This window comes from Coregonus lavaretus (genome assembly GCF_964263955.1).
Source record: "Coregonus lavaretus genome assembly, chromosome: 21".
NCBI classification, from domain to species: Eukaryota; Metazoa; Chordata; class Actinopteri; order Salmoniformes; family Salmonidae; genus Coregonus; species Coregonus lavaretus.
Window position 1 is genome coordinate 11,718,894 of NC_140008.1, and position 20,513 is coordinate 11,739,406.

At 43.6% G+C, this 20,513-nt stretch overlaps 1 protein-coding gene across 3 annotated transcripts; it reads left to right on the forward strand.

Moving 5' to 3' along the window:
- Positions 1-500: 500 nt before the first annotated feature.
- Positions 501-20,083, forward strand: LOC311148420 (actin nucleation-promoting factor WASL-like; the record flags this gene model as incomplete). 3 transcript variants are annotated; one of them, XM_084185388.1, is made up of 11 exons in its annotated part: positions 501-605; positions 3,251-3,385; positions 3,517-3,603; positions 3,698-3,794; positions 4,590-4,613; positions 7,215-7,434; positions 7,803-7,845; positions 9,473-9,626; positions 15,731-16,299; positions 16,441-16,549; positions 18,271-20,083. In XM_084185388.1, 11 exons carry the CDS (start codon positions 501-503, stop codon positions 18,330-18,332), a joined length of 1,605 nt encoding a protein of 534 aa, XP_084041514.1. In that variant the 3' UTR covers positions 18,333-20,083. The 3 variants fall into 3 exon arrangements, with proteins under 3 accessions (XP_084041514.1, XP_084041513.1, XP_084041515.1); XM_084185387.1 differs by lacking the exon at positions 4,590-4,613 and having other exon boundaries at positions 7,164-7,434; XM_084185389.1 differs by lacking the exon at positions 4,590-4,613.
- Between the last annotated feature and the right edge of the window lie 430 nt (positions 20,084-20,513).

A 20,513-nucleotide genomic window follows, 5' to 3' on the forward strand; every position in this document is an offset into this window, starting at 1 on the left:
ATAGGGCTAGACCATTCCATCCTTCGGGATCCTCATTATATTCTAACACAAGAACATTTAAAGACGACAGGGAAAATAGGATTTTTGTAATGCTAATTAATTTCGTTCGGAAGAAGAGGCCCTACTCTTTCATGTTGATATTATTTTTTAGATTTCTCCACCCCCTCTTCATTGGAATGGTTGTTCCTTCACACTGCCTGCCGTGCCATGTTGGATGGATGTATCGATGTTGCAGCTGGAGTTCCGAATGAAAGTTTAGAATTTGCCCTATGCAAAGATTGGGGTTACCACGGATTGTTCGAGGCCCCTGGGGCATGGTGACGCTGTTATTCAACAACCGGGATCCAGAAATATTTCATTTTGCAGGCCTCTAGCTACCTTAGAAATAACGTAATGAGATGATGCAGTTGCAGGCCATGGTGACCAAAGACTGCACGAATTTTATGTAATATTCAAGAGTAAAACAGTTAATTTTGTTTATCTGGAAATTATTTGAGAACATGAATAGCCATCCTCCGCAACGGCGGGTTGGAAATATTGGTTCCATACTCCTCACCCCGCAAGAGAACGAATGCCTCTTCAACTACCTGGGCAGGAAATGCATTGTAAGTTGTCTTGTTTACGACCACGCTAAGCTCTCAAATGCAATTTATCTACCTGCAACTTTGCGAAAATATTGTGTTAGGCTATTTGCAAACTGTTCGTGTACTGTTATGTAGGCTAACGTTAGGCAATAGCCTGGCTGCAGGCCGATAAGACCCATAACAGCTCAGCAGCTTTTTCCATGGCTTTGCTGGAAAGATGCAGGGCAGACTATGGGCAAGCAGAGCTGTTTGCCTGTCAAAGGGATTTGCTGTCAAGAAATTGGCTTGGAAATGTGAACCTTTGCCCCTGACCTATTAGTTTACCCCTGTATGTAAACAGAGATGCAAACGTCACTATTATAATGCAGCGCATGCCCCATAATTAATAAACATAGCCGATACAACGTTGACCTAATGTTGCAAGCGACTGTGTGTGTTATAAATTGACTGCACTGCTGCTCATGTATTAAGTACTGCCTACTGACGCACTGCAGTCTGGAATTTTTGCACTTCAGTATTTTGTTTTAGTTTGACAGACATTGCAACATCCCGAGGGAAGACATTAGCTTGTGTGTTTGCACAATAGGGAATATGGTCAGAACTAGCCCAATAATGGACAAAAGGAGCCTAACGTTAATCCTTATAGTCCAAGGACCATGTTCTGTTTAGAGGTGAATTGTCTCTGGCAGCCAAAACAGCCAACTCCATCTAAACGGGAATCTTGCGGTACGGTTCTAGAAACATAAAGCCCTCTACGTGCAAAATATACACAGTTTTAACAGTTGCAGCTGACAGTATATTTCAGTGACAACACGTTTGTGGCGTCCATCTTCCGTTTACACACTGTTGTTCACATATGCAGTTAGCTAATTAGCACAGGTATGACTGTCTTCCATCTGTTTTCCGTAAACAAGCTCTGTAACATGGAAATATGAACCCCAAAACAATAAAGTTGTGTAGTAATTTGTCCTTTAAAAAAGAAAAAAATCCTTGCTGATATGAAAAATATACTGAACAAAAATATAAACGCAACAATTTCAAAGATTTTATTGTTACAGTTCATATAAGGAAATCAGTCAATTGAAATAAATTAATTAGACCCTAATCTATGGACTTCACATGACTGGGCAGGGGTGCAGCCATGGGTGGGTCTATGCCCTCCCAGGCCCACCCATGGCTGCACCACTGCCCAGTCATGTGAAGTCCATAGATTAGGGCCTAATGAATCAGCCAATCAGAATGAGTTTTTCTCCACAAAAGGGCTTTATTACAGACATATATACTCCTCAGCCCCCCCCCCCCCCCCCCCCCCCCAGACGATCACACAGGTGAAGAAGTGGTGTTTTATTGTCCCCAGCACAAGGTGCACCTGTGTAATGATCATGCTGTTTAATCCGCTTCTTGATATACCACCCCTGTCAGGTGGATGGATTATCTTGGCAAAGGAGAAATGATCTCTAACAGGAATACAAACAAATTTGTGGCCGACATTTGAGAAATAAGCTTTTTGTGCGTATGGAAAATGTCTGGGATTTTTTTATTTCAACTCGTGAAACATGAGACCAACACTTTACATGTTGTGTTTATATTTTTGTTCAGTGTACATTCCTTATCTTTCCAAAACGGTACCTTAAGCAATGCGTTTTAACTTTCAGAAGAAGTGTCAGCGCTCTTAACAAAACTCCCCTGGCCAGAAGATGCTATCGTCAATAGGCGCTAAAGGTAGTTAGCGTCTGTGAATGGGTTAGGTCAGAACATACATATGTTCCCAATGCTGAAGGCTAAGAAGGTATTTGTGAAAGTCAAATCAGTTTATTCTTGAGAAGCTGCATTAGATGAACAAAAGTGTAAAATGACAAGCCAGTGGAAAGACTACCATAACCTACAGTACCCTGTCCAGATAAATAACATTATTTTAGGGGCAGCACCACATGCCAAAGTCAAAGCTGAGTGTCTAGTAAGACAGAGCCATTGCTGGATGTGTGTTCTGTCTATCCCATAAGCTTTTTCCTACCATGGGATTTGGGAACATTTAGACTTAGCCTATGGTCTGGCCAGTGACCTTTCCTGTGTTATGATGAGGTGTGAGTATGGGGCGTGAAGTGCTTCCTCGTGTTCTCTCTCTCGTACCCGCAATAATAAATCATAGAAGAGGAAGAGGAAGCAAGCCGGAGTGGTATTTCCTCTTCCTTGTGGTCTCCTTAGTGATTTCCACAGGTCGCTCTGTGTCCATGGTGACAGAAAACCAAGCTCTGGATTGTGTGGCCACTGGCTATGTCTATCATTCTCTATCGGGTCTGCTCAGGGTGTCTGATTTGCAAACCTTGTACTATATGTTCCCGGGGCATCTAATCAGTGTTTCTTGTTCGTGGATGTGTTCCTCTTCCTCTATACTGTCATAACCTACTCATTGGCCCCTAGAGGCATTCCACTAGTTAGGCTTGTTAACAAGGGGTCCCATGTAACAAGTTGTTGAATGTAGTCAGTTTCGTGAAGAAAAAAGTGATGTGCAGTCCAACGCTGCACTTTTTAATCACATTTTATTAACATAGAGATGTGATAAACGGCACTGTGAAACATTTCACACGCTCTAAATGTGTCACTATAGGGTTTTTTACTTTGCTGTAAGTAACGCTCACACACGGCCATTGTGATGTTGTCCTCAGACCCTGTGCACAGCGGTGGTCCAGGTGTATGGGGCAGACAGGAGCTCGTCCTGGGTGAAGAGGTGCTGCGGAGTGGCCTGTCTGATCAAGGATAACCCTCTGAGGTCCTACTTCATCAGGGTCTTTGACATCAAGGTGAATGAGTGCATTAGATGGAGGATGGTTGAAGGTAGCCTAGCCTCACTAGCTTAATACCTTTCCTGAGGAAATCCCTCTCTGTGCTGCCAATATAGGAATTTCAGTGACTGTTATTTCTCTCTTGTCAGGAAGGGAAAACCATGTTTGAACAGGAGCTCTACAATAACTTCTCAATCAACAGCTCGAGGTCGTATTTCATTTCGTTCGCAGGAGATGTAAGTATACTATCTCCGCTTGAAAGCTTGTGGACCCAAAATAGACAGTGTCTTTATAAAATGACTGATCTCTCTTTCCCCTCTCTATCTCCAGAACTGCCAGGTAGGCCTGAACTTCGCTAGCGAGGAAGAGGCCAAGCGATTTAGAGCTGCACTGAAAGACCTACTCGGCAGACGGCAACGTAAAACGGGTAACTACAGTGGCCCCGCGGGCTCAGTCTACACTACCTCTGCTTTCTCATCACCTCAGCCTTTGACCCCCTGGACAGGGGAAGTAAAGAAAGCACCAATTTATCTCCCTGCTCTACTACTAACAAGCCCACAGGGCCCAATCCCGAATCAACACATAATTTTGACTTAGACGTATCTTGTAACTCTGCGAGGGGGTTCATTTGGGGTCAACAAGGGTCTAGGAATGGGTTTGGAATTGAGCCCTGCGTCAGTTTTTCTGCTGGTTGCTGTTGGAAAGTCAGTGGTATGTCTGTCTAGTAAAAACAGCAGAGGGTCTCTCTGTGTTAAAGGCTGTGATGTTCCTCTCTGGCTTCCCTCAATATCGCTCTGTTCCTCTCTGCTTGCCAGCCTTTGAAGTGTGCTGCTCTTGCTGTGAGGAGTGAGTTTCCAAAGACATGGGGCTGGGAAAGGGACTACTGTAATGGTATGTTAGGGACAGCTAGTTTATTTCTCTACTGTTTTTCCACTACAATTTTTTTTGTCTTTGCATCTTTTCTGAACTTGCAACAATTTATCCTCCGCCCAGGGTCTGAATGGAACTGCCATTCTCTCTCGCCTGCAGTGGCTACCTTTCCACAGACTTCCATCCTATTTCAGTCTGTCCATCTGACTCTCATAAACTAACTCTGAACACTTTCCAAACACTTTGATTCTCCTTTCACACTTCCATATACACTCTCTATCGCTCTGATAGCTGTGGCTATTGCCTCCTGAATTGGCTGCGAAATTATAATTGTGCCCGTTTTGTTTTGCAGAGAAAAGACGCGACCCTGCAAATGGTATGTTGTCCATTCTTTGAATTGTACCGATTTTTATAGTCCAAATGTTGATCTTCAACATGTTGTAGTGGGACACAATCCTTTGTTATTTTACTTTTAAAAAGCATAAGTCTCCTATAATCCGTCAGGCAAAATCAAATGTATAGTAGTATACATGTATGTACACACACACACACACCCCTTTGCGATATGGCATGATAAGACGGGTCAGTTCCTTTAAAGAAATAGGCTAAATCAAATTCGTATGAGTACACATCCATGTGTACACACACACATGCACTCACTCTGAGTATGACTCTGTTGACACTGTAATGTTTAGCCCTAACATCGGGCTTTAGGGTTAATCTGTTGTGCAGCATGGGGCCTCCTGTGTGCCATGTGCAAACCACATGGGTCTCTCAGTGCATGTCCAACTGCCAACTCTCTCTCTCTTTAAATCAGTCTTCTCACAGAGACTTGTATACAGCATACCTTAAATTGAATGTACTAATCGGCTGAAATCTAACTTCACATCCATCCATGCAAATGGACCCAAATGTAGGGATCCTATAGAAGGACTATTCTCCATGGTGAAAGGATATTGTTTGGGATATGTCAGTCCCATTATTGAGTGTGAAACTAACAAGACGACACATTTGCCCTAGATTCGCTCTTTGCTTTGGGAGCTTCCCTCCCCTCCTTCAATATGTTCATTTTGTTTTCCTTGTCGTAATTCACTGTCATGTTGGCAGTGTGTGCTTTGGGAAAGGAAGCACTTGAATATTTATTGATATTGAATGATTACATTTATTAGGTTTCTGAAGCCTAAAATGGACGGGAGGACAACCATTAGCGTGGACTGTCAATCATTGACTTACGTACAGCCAAACGGCTACATCTGAATGGTACCACTGCATGGATTCTTTGCAAGTTCTCCATTGAAAGCTCCCAATGAAGTGGAAAGATTAGGGTAAACGTGTCTCAAGGCGAGGGATCTTTCAAAGTCATACATGCATGTCCTCGTCGATAGCTGAGACTTCTAACATTTGTAGGGAATCCAAGGATTTGGTTGGGATTAGCTGTGGATTACTGATTATGTCAGATCCAACTGCATTTTGTGGAGATTAACTTGGACTCAAGGAGTGTGCTTAAATGCCTGGACTGGGGAAGTTTGACCACAGCCATGTACTGAGAGTTTGTGTGACTGACGGGTTGAACACGGGTCATCTGCATTCCAGAAGACTGTGTTAGCCCACTGATCTGAAGCCTAACCTAGGTCTCAGGCAAGGTAATTCATCATGCAAGAGTAGTTAACAGACCTAGCTCCGATACAGTTGGCCGTTGCAGTTTCAATCAGATGGCGTTATTATTATGAAGTTCCTAAACATCATCCATAGCAGCCATGTTGGTGCCTCCTGGGTAATATTGACCAATAACAGTCCAAAGAATTAGCAGAATTTTAAACCAAGTGCTAGATGTTCAACATGAATGGATGAAATTAATTGTCCAAGGCAGAAACATGGCTCCCAGCTCTGAAGTTGACCAAAACTGTCTTTGTGTGACTCTGGGTTTGACTTAACTGATGTCACCTAAATTACAACAAACACACACACACACCGGGAGGACAAACACTGGATTTCAACCAGATTTATTATTTTAGTTGTTTAGTCTGTGAAAGACTGCTGTGCTATTGGCTGGCCTAGCCACAGGCAGTTTGAGAGCCTCACCGGTCGGTTAGTCCATTGGTCTTCCCAACGTTGTATCATCTGGATGGAACAAGGATGTATTGCACAACCTCTTTATCAAGTCTGTCTTTATCGGAGTCATAGGACAGTGAGTTGAAGTTGGAAGACTGGTTGGGTCTGCTTGGGTGTTCAGTGCTGCTTGTGGATGGGTTTTATATGCCGTTGTCCTGCCCTTGTCCTTTTGAGGAAGAGGAGGAGGAGTGTGTGGTGCTAAAAGAACTGAGGATTAAGAACTGGCAGAGAGAGGTGTTTAACGGTAGGTTTGTCGTCAAGCAGATCCCATTTCAATTCTAGTGAATTAAGAAATGAATGCACATGATTGACATTGATGTAAAAAAAATTTGCATTAATGTAAAACCTTTTCGCTAATCTGAATTATAATTTAAATGGATTGTATACTGACTGTTGTTTGGAACCCCAGGACACGCTGGTGTTAGGGTTCTAGAAATTCACAAAGGTCCTGGCATGTGTGTAGTGGACAATTAGTGCCCTCTGTTAGTTGTCTTTACACTATCTTGAAATAGTTCTAAATACATCGAAAGACTAGGGTTTTATTGTGTGTGGTCCTGCATTGTCAGCTGTGAGATTGACCTGTCCTGAACTGTTTCCCTTGTCGTTTCAAATTATGTTTAAAAAAAGATAGTGATATTGATGGGTTTTAGACTACCATAGTCACAACACAGACCAAGTTATACAGTAGGCTTTTTACTGCCAGTCAAGTATGCAAATTAATGTTACTCTCGAGTCGCTTATGAATAATGAAAAAGGGTCCCACTCATTTTGTGAGAGCTTCCCAGCACTGGTTCTGAGCTTCTAGTTCTAACAGTTTCTCCCTTTCTTCCTTCTCTCCCTCCTCCTTCTCTCCCTCCTCCTAAAGGCCCAGCTCTCCCTATGGCCACGGTTGACATCAAGAACCCGGAGATCAACAATGTGCGCTTCCACAACTCCCACCACCACCACCATCATCACCAGCAGCAGCCCCAGCCACACCACGTCAACAACATGCTGCACAGCAGCTTCAGCAAGAAGGAGAAGAAAGTGAAGGGCAAGAGGAAGAAGCTCACCAAGGCAGACATAGGCACCCCCAGCAACTTCCAGTGAGTGGACCACCCTTCCTTCTAGAGTACACTTCAGACGGGTCTGTGTAGAGAAATGTAGCGCAGCAGGAGTTTTCCTGTATGTATGTTCTGTGAAGTTGTGTAACGTATTGAGCTTGTCACTCACGTTTGAGGGCGTGCTTCATTGTGTCTTGTGAACCTCTTCAATGGCTCAATTGTGTTTGTGTGCATTCAGAATTGTGCATGTGTGCGTGCACAAGCCAGTGGGTTTACATGAGGGTCTGTGCTTACACGTGTTTGTTGCTGCTTGTACAATGCGCAGCCGCACACGTGTTTGTGAACTGACTTGTGTGTGGGTACACGTATGTATGTGCTCATCCCTGTCTGTCCTGTGTGTCTCTCTTCAGGCACATCGGCCATGTGGGCTGGGACCCAAACACAGGCTTCGATGTGAGTAACTCCCCCCCCCCCCCCCCCCCCCCCACACACACATACACACACCGGACCCTTCATGGGCACACAATGGTGACCTGTGTGGCCGACCCATGATTGACCCACACAATGGCCTCTGTTGGATACAGCGCATACTTATCATACACCCAATGCTGTCATACAAGCCCCTCTTGCAACCCCGAATATTCCAGAAAATTGTTTGTCACTGTTTTGGGCAGCTATGCTTCAAAAAAGTAAAGTGGTTTTGCCAATATTAGAAAAACCAAATAGGGAAAAAAATTGACACAATAAGACAGGATAACTGACACAAAGAACCCAGCTGAGACTACAAGGGACAAGGACAACAAAGAACCCAGCTGACTACAAGGGACAAGGACACCAAAGAACAGAGCTGACACTACAAGGGACAAGGACAACAAAGAACCCAGCTGACTACAAGGGACAAGGACACCAAAGAACACAGCTGAGACTACAAGGGACAAGGACAACAAGGAACACAGCTGACACTACAAGGGACAAGGACACCAAAGAACACAGCTGACACTACAAGGGACAAGGACACTAAAGAACACAGCTGACACTACAAGGGACAAGGACACCAAAGAACACAGCTGACACTTCAAGGGGAACACAGCTGAGGCTACAAGGGACAAGGACAACAAGGAACACCGCTATGAACAGAAAGACTTCCTAAAGAGAAAGGTCTTTAGGCCATTTTAAAGGAGCCCAGAGTCTGTGGTGCCTTCAGGTAGTCTGGGAGGGCATTCCAGAGGCTGGGGGCGGTCTAGCTGAAAGCCCGATCCCCCAAGGAGCGGCACTTAGTCCTGGGGGCGTGGAGGAGCAGGCTATCGCTTGACCTGAGGGTGCGGGTGGGGTTATGGAGGGAGAGCAGTTCTTTGAGATAAGGAGGGGTATTGCCATGAATACACTGGAAAGTCAGCAGGAGGGTTTTGAATTCAATCCGGAATGAGACGGAGGAAGACATCTAAAACACAGTCTGAATCTGCAGTCAGTGATGCATGTCACTAAGAACCAAGTGGACCACAGAGCTCGTTAATGGACAGCTCGTTACAGTCTGTTTTAATGACAGTAATGAGCATGACTGATTGAACCCCATTCCCTTGGGCTTAATTGCATGTCTATTTACTTGACTAATCATGCATACAGAAGTATCACGCACACTCTTTCATGCCAAAGCAAAAAATACTAACTGCAGAGATCAGAGGGGTTTGAAGATATGGACGATTTGATTTTAATGTTTACACAAGTATTACACAATTATGATTGAACAAACACAAAGTAGACAGTTAAAGGCCATGTGTTGTGTCGTGCGCACAACCTGGTGCAATACCCCTTTTCATCCAGAAGATGGCAGAATGGCACTTAGATTGACAAAATAATTTGATTCTTGCCGGCTCTATATTAAGTTTTATAAGTTAAATGGAATTGGCATTGCATTTTTGTATTTGGCAGGCCATGGTTATATGTACAGCGTAATTGTAGCCATTTTCAAAACACTACAGATTCCATCCACTCTGGATAAAATGCCAAGAAAAACAAAGATCTGTCTGTTTTGAATTGTGTGCTGACCCGGTCTTTCGCTATCTCTATTTCTCTGCCCCAGTTGAATAACCTGGACCCGGAGCTAAAGAACCTGTTTGACATGTGTGGCATCTCAGAGGCCCAGCTGAAGGACAAGGAGACCTCCAAGGTTATCTACGACTTCATCGAAAAGAAAGGAGGGGTGGAGGCCGTCAAGAACGAGCTCCGTAGGCAAGGTGAGCTCACCTGAACCATCCTCTGAGTTCCTTGTATCTCAAGCAATGATGTATATAAACCCTGGATTGCTGATGCTATGTATTGGCAATTGAAAAGCTTTGAAGCTACCAGTCGGCCATATTGGCTCTCCCCAGTAGGAGCATTTCTCCATAGGAATGAAGCTCAATTGGTAGAGCATGGCGCTTGTAACGCCAGGGTAGTGGGTTCGATCCCCGGGACCACCCATACACAAAAAATTTATGCACGCATGACTAAGTCGCTTTGGATAAAAGCGTCTGCTAAATGGCATATTATTATTATTATTATTATTATTATTATTATTATTATAATTCTACAGTATTTCAATTAAATGTTTCAAGGACAAAATAACATGTATTTAAGTATGTTGTTGTTGTAGTGTGGACGGTAACATTAGTCATCTTAAAAATACATACAGTGGGGAAAAAAGTATTTAGTCAGCCACCAATTGTGCAAGTTCTCCCACTTAAAAAGATGAGAGAGGCCTGTAATTTTCATCATTGGTACACGTCAACTATGACAGACGAATTGAGGAAAAAAAATCCAGAAAATCACATTGTAGGATTTTTAATGAATTTATTTGCAAATTATGGTGGAAAATAAGTATTTGGTCAATAACAACAAAAGTTTCTCAATACTTTGTTATATACCCTTTGTTGGCAATGACACAGGTCAAACGTTTTCTGTAAGTCTTCACAAGGTTTTCACACACTGTTGCTGGTATTTTGGCCCATTCCTCCATGCAGATCTCCTCTAGAGCAGTGACGTTTTGGGGCTGTCGCTGGGCAACACGGACTTTCAACTCCTTCCAAAGATTTTCTATGGGGTTGAGATCTGGAGACTGGCTAGGCCACTCCAGGACCTTGAAATGCTTCTTACGAAGCCACTCCTTCGTTGCCCGGGCGGTGTGTTTGGGATCATTGTCATGCTGAAAGACCCAGCCACGTTTCATCTTCAATGCCCTTGCTGATGGAAGGAGGTTTTCACTCAAAATCTCACGATACATGGCCCCATTCATTCTTTCCTTTACACGGATCAGTCGTCCTGGTCCCTTTGCAGAAAAACAGCCCCAAAGCATGATGTTTCCACCCCCATGCTTCACAGTAGGTATGGTGTTCTTTGGATGCAACTCAGCATTCTTTGTCCTCCAAACACGACGAGTTGAGTTTTTACCAAAAAGTTCTATTTTGGTTTCATCTGACCATATGACATTCTCCCAATCCTCTTCTGGATCATCCAAATGCACTCTAGCAAACTTCAGACGGGCCTGGACATGTACTGGCTTAAGCAGGGGGACACGTCTTGCACTGCAGGATTTGAGTCCCTGGCGGCGTAGTGTGTTACTGATGGTAGGCTTTGTTACTTTGGTCCCAACTCTCTGCAGGTCATTCACTAGGTCCCCCCGTGTGGTTCTGGGATTTTTGCTCACCGTTCTTGTGATCATTTTGACCCCACGGGGTGAGATCTTGCGTGGAGCCCCAGATCGAGGGAGATTATCAGTGGTCTTGTATGTCTTCCATTTCCTAATAATTGCTCCCACAGTTGATTTCTTCAAACCAAGCTGCTTACCTATTGCAGATTCAGTCTTCCCAGCCTGGTGCAGGTCTACAATTTTGTTTCTGGTGTCCTTTGACAGCTCTTTGGTCTTGGCCATAGTGGAGTTTGGAGTGTGACTGTTTGAGGTTGTGGACAGGTGTATTTTATACTGATAACAAGTTCAAACAGGTGCCATTAATACAGGTAACGAGTGGAGGACAGAGGAGCCTCTTAAAGAAGAAGTTACAGGTCTGTGAGAGCCAGAAATCTTTCTTGTTTGTAGGTGACCAAATACTTATTTTCCACCATAATTTGCAAATAAATTCATAAAAAATCCTACAATGTGATTTTCTTGATTATTTTTTCTCAATTTGTCTGTCATAGTTGACGTGTACCTATGATGAAAATTACAGGCCTCTCTCATCTTTTTAAGTGGGAGAACTTGCACAATTGGTGGCTGACTAAATACTTTTTTCCCCAATGTACTTTAAGGAAAATATATTTATATATATATTTTTTAATGTTTCTCACATATAATTTAAAAGTATGCATTATGGTGTCTGTAACAGAATCAATCAATCAATCAATCAATCAATCAATCAATCAAATGTATTTATAAAGCCCTTTTTACATCAGCAGATGCCACAAAGTGCTATACAGAAACCCAGCCTAAAACCACAAACAGCAAGCAATGCAGATGTAGAAGCATGGTGGCTAGGAAAAACTCCCTAGAAAGGCAGAAACCTAGAGAGGAACCAGGCTCTGAGGGGTGGCCAGTCCCCTTCTGGCAGTGCCGGGTGGAGATTATAACAGTACATGGCCATTAAGGCCAGATTTTTCTCCAAGATGTTCAAACCTTCATAGATGACCAGCAGGGTCAAATAATAATCACAGTGGTTGCAACAGGTCAGTACATTAGGAGTTAATGTCACTTGGCTTTTCATAGCCAGGCATTTATAAATGTGGCAAAAACTAATGTAGATATTAATAAATGCAATGCTATCCACCTCATTTTCGAAAGCTTTTAAAACACGGAAGCCAAACAAAGCCCAACAAATTTGAAGTCTTGGAATGGCCTAGTCAAAGTCCAGACCTAATCCCAATTGAGATGTTGTGGCAGGACTTGAAATGAGCAGTTCATGCTTGAAAACCCCAAAAAGCAGCTGAGTTAAAGCAGTTCTGCATGCAACAGTGTGCCAAAATTCCTCCACAGCGATGTAAGAGACTGATCAACAACTACGGGAAGCATTTGGTTGCAGTCATTGCAGCTAAAGGTTGCACAACCAGTTATTGAGTATAAAGGGGCAATTACTTTTTCACACAGGGGAATTGGGTGTTGCATAACTTTGTTAATTAGCAACAAGCCGATGACATGCTGTAGGCCTAAAAGATGCACAGGCTCAAAGGCTTTTGTTGTTGAATTGCTACATTTAAATACACATTACTATATTATTTTTCATTAGGCCTATATGTAAATCAGTGGCGGTCAGTGCCGTTTAAGATGAGGTAGGACCTTTTTTTTTTTTTCATGAGCATGGCCTTATTTCTATTACAGCATATTGGATGACTCTCATTCATATTCCATTCACCCAGTTCAATGTAACAGAGATAGGTTTAGGCTACTACATGATACTAACATTTTCCCTATACCCATCATGAGGTTGCTACAACATAGCCTATGAATGAAAGTTTACAGCGTAGGTGCACACAGGTCGAGAGATTTGAGGTGACAATTCAATACCGCCTGTGGCCTAGCCAGTCTCCAGACCTTAATCCCATAGAAAATCTGTGGAGAGAGCTGAAGGTTCGAGTTGCCAAACGTCAGCCTTGAAACCTTAATGACTTGGAGAAGATCCGCAACGAGGAGTGGGACAAAATCCCTCCTGAGATGTGTGCAAAACTGGTGGCCAACTACAAGAAACGTCTGATTGCCAACAAGGGTTTTGCCACCAAGTACTAAGTCATGTTTTGCAGAGGGGTCAAATACTTATTTCCCTCATTAAAATGCAAATCAATTTATAACATTTTTGACATGCGTTTTTCTGGAATCTTTTGCTGTTACAGTGGGGGGAAAAAGTATTTAGTCAGCCACCAATTGTGCAAGTTCTCCCACTTAAAAAGATGAGAGAGGCCTGTAATTTTCATCATAGGTACACGTCAACTATGACAGACAAATTGAGAAAAAAAATCCAGAAAATCACATTGTAGGATTTTTTATGAATTTATTTGCAAATTATGGTGGAAAATAAGTATTTGGTCACCTACAAACAAGAAAGATTTCTGGCTCTCACAGACCTGTAATTTCTTCTTTAAGAGGCTCCTCTGTCCTCCACTCGTTACCTGTATTAATGGCACTTGTTTGAACTTGTTATCAGTATAAAATACACCTGTCCACAACCTCAAACAGTCACACTCCAAACTCCACTATGGCCAAGACCAAAGAGCTGTCAAAGGACACCAGAAACAAAATTGTAGACCTGCACCAGGCTGGGAAGACTGAATCTGCAATAGGTAAGCAGCTTGGTTTGAAGAAATCAACTGTGGGAGCAATTATTAGGAAATGGAAGACATACAAGACCACTGATAATCTCCCTCGATCTGGGGCTCCACGCAAGATCTCACCCCGTGGGGTCAAAATGATCACAAGAACGGTGAGCAAAAATCCCAGAACCACACGGGGGGACCTAGTGAATGACCTGCAGAGAGCTGGGACCAAAGTAACAAAGCCTACCATCAGTAACACACTACGCCGCCAGGGACTCAAATCCTGCAGTGCAAGACGTGTCCCCCTGCTTTAGCCAGTACATGTCCAGGCCCGTCTGAAGTTTGCTAGAGTGCATTTGGATGATCCAGAAGAGGATTGGGAGAATGTCATATGGTCAGATGAAACCAAAATATAACTTTTTGGTAAAAACTCAACTCGTCGTGTTTGGAGGACAAAGAATGCTGAGTTGCCTCCAAAGAACACCATACCTACTGTGAAGCATGGGGGTGGAAACATCATGCTTTGGGGCTGTTTTTCTGCAAAGGGACCAGGACGACTGATCCGTGTAAAGGAAAGAATGAATGGGGCCATGTATCGTGAGATTTTGAGTGAAAACCTCCTTCCATCAGCAAGGGCATTGAAGATGAAACGTGGCTGGGTCTTTCAGCATGACAATGATCCCAAACACACCGCCTGAGCAACGAAGGAGTGGCTTCGTAAGAAGCATTTCAAGGTCCTGGAGTGGCCTAGCCAGTCTCCAGATCTCAACCCCATAGAAAATCTTTGGAGGGAGTTGAAAGTCCGTGTTGCCCAGCGACAGCCCCAAAACATCACTGCTCTAGAGGAGATCTGCATGGAGGAATGGGCCAAAATACCAGCAACAGTGTGTGAAAACCTTGTGAAGACTTACAGAAAACGTTTGACCTGTGTCATTGCCAACAAAGGGTATATAACAAAGTATTGAGAAACTTTTGTTGTTATTGACCAAATACTTATTTTCCACCATAATTTGCAAATAAATTCATAAAAAATCCTACAATGTGATTTTCAGGATATTTTTTCTCATTTTGTCTGTCATAGTTGACGTGTACCTATGATGAAAATTACAGGCCTTTCTCATATTTTAAGTGGGAGAACTTGCACAATTGGTGGCTGACTAAATACTTTTTTCCCCCACTGTATTCTGTCTCTCACTGTTAAAATAACCCTACCATTAAAATGATAGACTGATCATTTCTTTGTCAGTGGGCAAACGTACAAAATCAGCAGGGGATCAAATACTTTTTTCCCTCACTGTATATAAATCATTGATGTCAAGTATCAAGGAGGCCACCCACTGTGAATGTGATGAACTTCCTTGTAACTCTGAAGTTAATGAAGTCAATGGTTAGAATGCACTCCACTGGTAATGAGATGGTGAAAGCCAGGCGAGGCTTATTCATGTGGTCTTTTCCCAGGGCCGCCCAGGTGGTGTGGTAGGTAACTATCGGTGTGTTTCCATAGAGTGGTGGTTGGTGTGTTTCTGCCTCAGGTGTTGACTGTGTGAACTTTGACCTGCATAACCGGGTAAAGCCAACTGCTGTTTGGTTTGTCTGAATTTAAAATGAACAGAATTGAAAGGCTATAATGTAAAATGTTGCCAGAAGTGAATTTCTGAGCTCCTGAATTGTCAATGGTTGCCAAGTTGCTGTTCTGTTGGGAGGGGGGCCGGGGGGTTTGGCTGTGGAGTGATTTTAGACAGAGTATCTGGATGACAGGGTTTGAATTGCACATGAACTCTTGGGGGGTAACTTATAATTGGGAACAATGTTTTTGGGATGCATGCACAAGTTATTTTCAGTGCTTATATAAAGTGAGAGAGCCCTGAATTGTAATGGGATCATTCAGCACTCTTGTGCACCCCAGTAATTCGAAACCCTGCTGGATGGGATATTGTGACCGTCAAACTGACCACTCTCTTTCTCTTTCTCTCTCTCTCTCTCTCTCTCTCTCTCTCTCTCTCTCTCTCTCTCTCTCTCTCTCTCTCTCCTCTTTTCCATCTCTCTCCATCTTTGTCCTACCTAGCCCCACCACCTCCTCCCTCTCGGGGCGGGCCACCTCCCCCTCCCCCACCCCACAGCTCGGGCCCAGCTCCCCCACCACCACCACCACCACCATCGCGAGGTGGCCGGGGTGCCCCGCCACCACCTCCACCCTCTCGGGCCCCCACCTCTGCCCCTCCCCCCCCTCCCCCCTCCAGGCCTGGTGCCCTAGGAGCCCCCCCTCCTCCCCCACCCCCCAACAGAGGGGGCCACGGCCACCAGCCACCCCCTCACGCCACCCTAGCCTCCCAGGCCCCACCGCCACCTCCCCCACCAGCAGCACCACCCACCGGTGGCGGGGGAGCCCCTCCTCCACCTCCTCCTCCACCACCCCCACCCCCACCTGGACCCCCACCCCCTCCAGAGCTGGACGGTGGTGTGGAGGCGCTCCACTCACCCCTGGGCTCTGGGGGTAAGTCGGCCCTGCTGGAGCAGATCCGTGGGGGCACCCAACTGAAGAAGGTAGAGCCACCGGCCTCCAAGCCACCGGCCACCACCGTGGGGCGCGATGCGCTGCTCGACCAGATACGGCAGGGCATCCAGCTAAAAACCGTAAGTCACTGTCTGTCTGTTTGAGTGTATTTCCATGTTTGTGTGTGTGTGTGTGTGTGTGTGTGTTTAACTGTGTGTGTGTGTGTGTGTGTGTGTGTGTGTGTGTGTGTGTGTTTAACTGTGTGTGTGTGTGTGTGTCAGGTACCAGACAGCCCAGACTCGGGCTCCCCTACACCGGCCCCCTCGGCAGGCATCGTGGGGGCACTTATGGAAGTCATGCAGAAGAGGAGCAAAGCCATCCACTCATCGGGTAGGTGCCCACTGGCAGTTTTATTTTATTTCACCTTTATTTATCCAGATAAGTCAATTGAGAACCAATTCTCATTTACAATAACAACCTGGCCAAGAGGCATAACATTGCAACAGTGAACAGGACAACACACAATACCACTAAAAATAAATAAAACAGAGGAGTACAAATTCATGAATTATAAACCGGGTGGTTCGAACCCTGAATGCTGATTTGGCTGAAAGCTGTGGTATAATTATTTTTACTGTCCTAATAAGCAATAAGGCACCTCAGGGGTTTGTGGTATATGGCCAATATACCACGGCTAAGGGCTGTATCCAGGCACTCCGCAACAGCGCTAAGCCGTGGTATATTGGCCATATACCACACCCTCTCAGGCCTTATTGCTTAAATATACAACAATGAGGAATATTCAAATCAAATTTTATTGGCCACATGCGCCGAATACAACAGGTGCAGACATTACAGTGAAATGCTTACTTACAGCCCTTAACCAACAGTGCATTTATTTTTAACAAAAAAGTAAAAATTAAACTACAACAAAAAAAGTGTTGAGAAAAAAAGAGCAAAAGTCAAATAAAATAACAGTAGGGAGGCTATATACAAGGGGGTGCCGGTGCAGAGTCAATGTGCGGGGGCACCGGCTAGTTGAGGTAGTTGAAGTAATATGTACATGTGGGCAGAGTTAAAGTGACTATCATAAATAATTAACAGAGTAGCAGCAGCGTAAAAGGATGGGGTGGGGGGGCAGTGCAAATAGTCTGGGTAGCCATGATTAGCTGTTCAGGAGTCTTATGGCTTGGGGGTAGAAGCTGTTGAGAAGTCTTTTGGACCTAGACTTGGCACTCCGGTACCGCTTGCCATGCGGTAGCAGAGAGAACAGTCTATGACTAGGGTGGCTGGAGTCTTTGACAATTTTGAGGGCTTTCCTCTGACACCGCCTGGTATAGAGGTCCTGGATGGCAGGAAGCTTAGCCCCAGTGATGTACTGGGCCGTACGCACTACCCTCTGTAGTGCCTTGCGGTCGGAGGCCAAGCAGTTGCCATACCAGGCGGTGATGCAACCAGTCAGGATGCTCTCGATGGTGCAGCTGTATAATTTTTTGAGGATCTGAGGACCCATGCCAAATCTTTTCAGTCTCCTGAGGGGGAATAGGCTTTGTCGTGCCCTCTTCACGACTGTCTTGGTGTGTTTGGACCATGATAGTTCTTTGGTGATGTGGACACCAAGGAACTTGAAGCTCTCAACCTGTTCCACTACAGCCCCGTCGATGAGAGTGGGGGCGTGCTCAGTCCTCTTTTTTTTCCTGTAGTCCACAATCATCTCCTTTGTCTTGGTCACGTTGAGGGAGAGGTTGTTGTCCTGGCACCACAAGGCCAGGTCTCTGACCTCCTCCCTATAGGCTGTCTCATCGTTGTCGGTGATCAGGCAGTGAGTTAGAGCAGAAAAGTCCAAGGCAACACAGCAGACTGTGTGATGGAAGTGATTCGGTTAACAGCACTTGCTTGATTAATAACCTTGCCTGAGACCTGAAGACTTACGTTGGCTCGCTGAGCTAATGCCTAGACTTTATTGGTGAGCAGCTGCAAGTCAAGACGCTGAATTTAAGTACTTGTGTTCTTTGATAATTAATCCGGATTGTGTTATTACCAGTTGCCCTTAATATAAAGATGTAGATCTCTTTATATTTTGATAACAAGTCTGCTTTTACATTTCCTAGATGAAGATGAGGATGATGATGACGAAGAAGATTTCGAAGATGATGATGAATGGGATGACTAGTTAAGTTTCTTGTCCTCCTCCCCAACACAACTGATACTAAACTGATCCTAAAATCTTCCAAAACCTGACTAAAATTGTAAATGTTCTATGAATTTATTTATTGTTGCCTTTTTGCTTTTGTTATTAACCTGTGCAATACCTTGTTCATTTAATCTGTAAAGTTTTGTCACATACCCTCTGTAGAGTATCTCTGGTAGCACTTTCCTGCGACTCTGTCATAGAACGCTCACATCACCGTTTAAAAGCATGATATACAAATATTATAAGCTGTCCTAACTGTTCATGGTAATACGCTGACTTGCTCAGGCTGACCACCACTGCATGTGACACTGCGAGATTGCTTGTCGTAAGCTAATACAAGGTGTTATTACCACCAATGACACCTGGGGTCTGTTCAGGAGGGTGCAATGTCACGGAACGTCCAGAGATAGAAACATATTGTGTAGAATAGATATGATTCTCGGTCCTCAAGAATAGTTCTTATCCACTTATCAGCTAACATTATATTTCTATCTGCAACGTTCTGAACATTTAGCCCTATGGAATAATACACTGCTGCTATGTCATGCTTATGACAGCCTGAAGACAGCAGGTTCAAGTAGTACGGTATCCGATGGATTAACCGTGTGCAATTCTAGTTCTATTTGATTGGTGTATTACTTTAAATGTTCTGTTCCCCTGCCGATGAAGAAAGGGAGATATATACGTAACAAACGAAAGGGATCCTTTTGTGTCGTTATTGTTGGTAATGCAAGATAACACTATTTTCTTACCCTACTTTTTTGTACCTTCAATTTTCTTAATGAGATCCTAGTTTAGCACAGTTATTTTTTAATATGGAGTCCACTTATTAGAATTGTAAGCCCAAATTGACTCGTGTAAATGTGCTCAATGCTTGTACGTTCAAAGCTGTTATATCTTCGCACAATTTCAAAATTGAATTTACTATAAGAGTAACAGTGCAGTGTCATAGTTGTGTTCCAACGAGCTCTTAAAGTAGCTTCTGCATCGAGGAACTTTTATTAGAATCGATTTATGATTGACACTATGAAATGTCCCACTCATTATGGGTTACAGAGGTGTCCTGATGTCCTGTATTATCTTTCAGAGGGGAAATCATCACTACAAAAAAGTATAACTTCTACTCAAATAGACTCATAGGAATCATTTAGGTTTTGTTTCTTTTCTCTTATTTACTGTATCTGTTACAATACATATTATTCTCTCCTCCCTGCTGAAATTAGAATCATATTTATGTCACTAGCTATCAGGTCAGTGTTCATATTCAGCAGCAGATCTAGAAATATCTTCCAGTTTTTGTTTAACTTTTGTGCGATGAATCTGTAAATGCCTCCATACAAAAGCTAATAATGAACTAAAATTGGCATTTGCACGAAGCGTCTACAAGGCTTTGGTTTCACTCTCCTAAATGCTTTCATTTTTGATAATGCTGATGATGCCTGTGAAACTCCATTTTACAGTATGTACAGAAGTAGCCAAATGGATGCTGTTTCAACCGTATTGCCTGTCTCAATTTGTACCATCCTACACCGAGGTGACTGCTGCATTAAGAAACCGTAATACTGACATCAGTATGGAAAATGTATGCACTCACTAACTGTAAGTCGCTCTGGATAAGAGCATCTGCTAAATGACTAAAATGTCAATGTAAATCAAACTTTCAAAATAGGTTGGAAAAAGCAATGGAAATACTAAATTGTATACTTAAATAAATGTTAATATTTACAGAGACCTTGTCAAGTGTTCCTTTTTTACAAATTAAATGGAGTCCTATTTCAACTGGTAAGAGGATAACAATGGATAATTTCAGGTACTTAACTTGTAGGTAACTTTATGTAACCACCACTTTAGCCTGCAACATACAAGGTAAATATAGGACTGAAGTCGAATATTTTGATTGAGAGGATGGCAATAGTTGTTCTTCCTATTGTAGATGACTCCACTAAGGGCCCTATTCCATCTGTAAAGCTGAAGCGTTACAGATTCCGCGCTAGAAATGTAAAGGTCATTTCCAATTGAGCTGATATATGCAGTGTTTACCGTGAATGCATTTTCCCCTAAAGCGGGAACATTTCCTTTACATTTTTATCACGCTGTAAAGCTGAACTTCTGCAATGTGGATTGAATAGATCCCTATGATTGACAGGATGGCAATAGTTG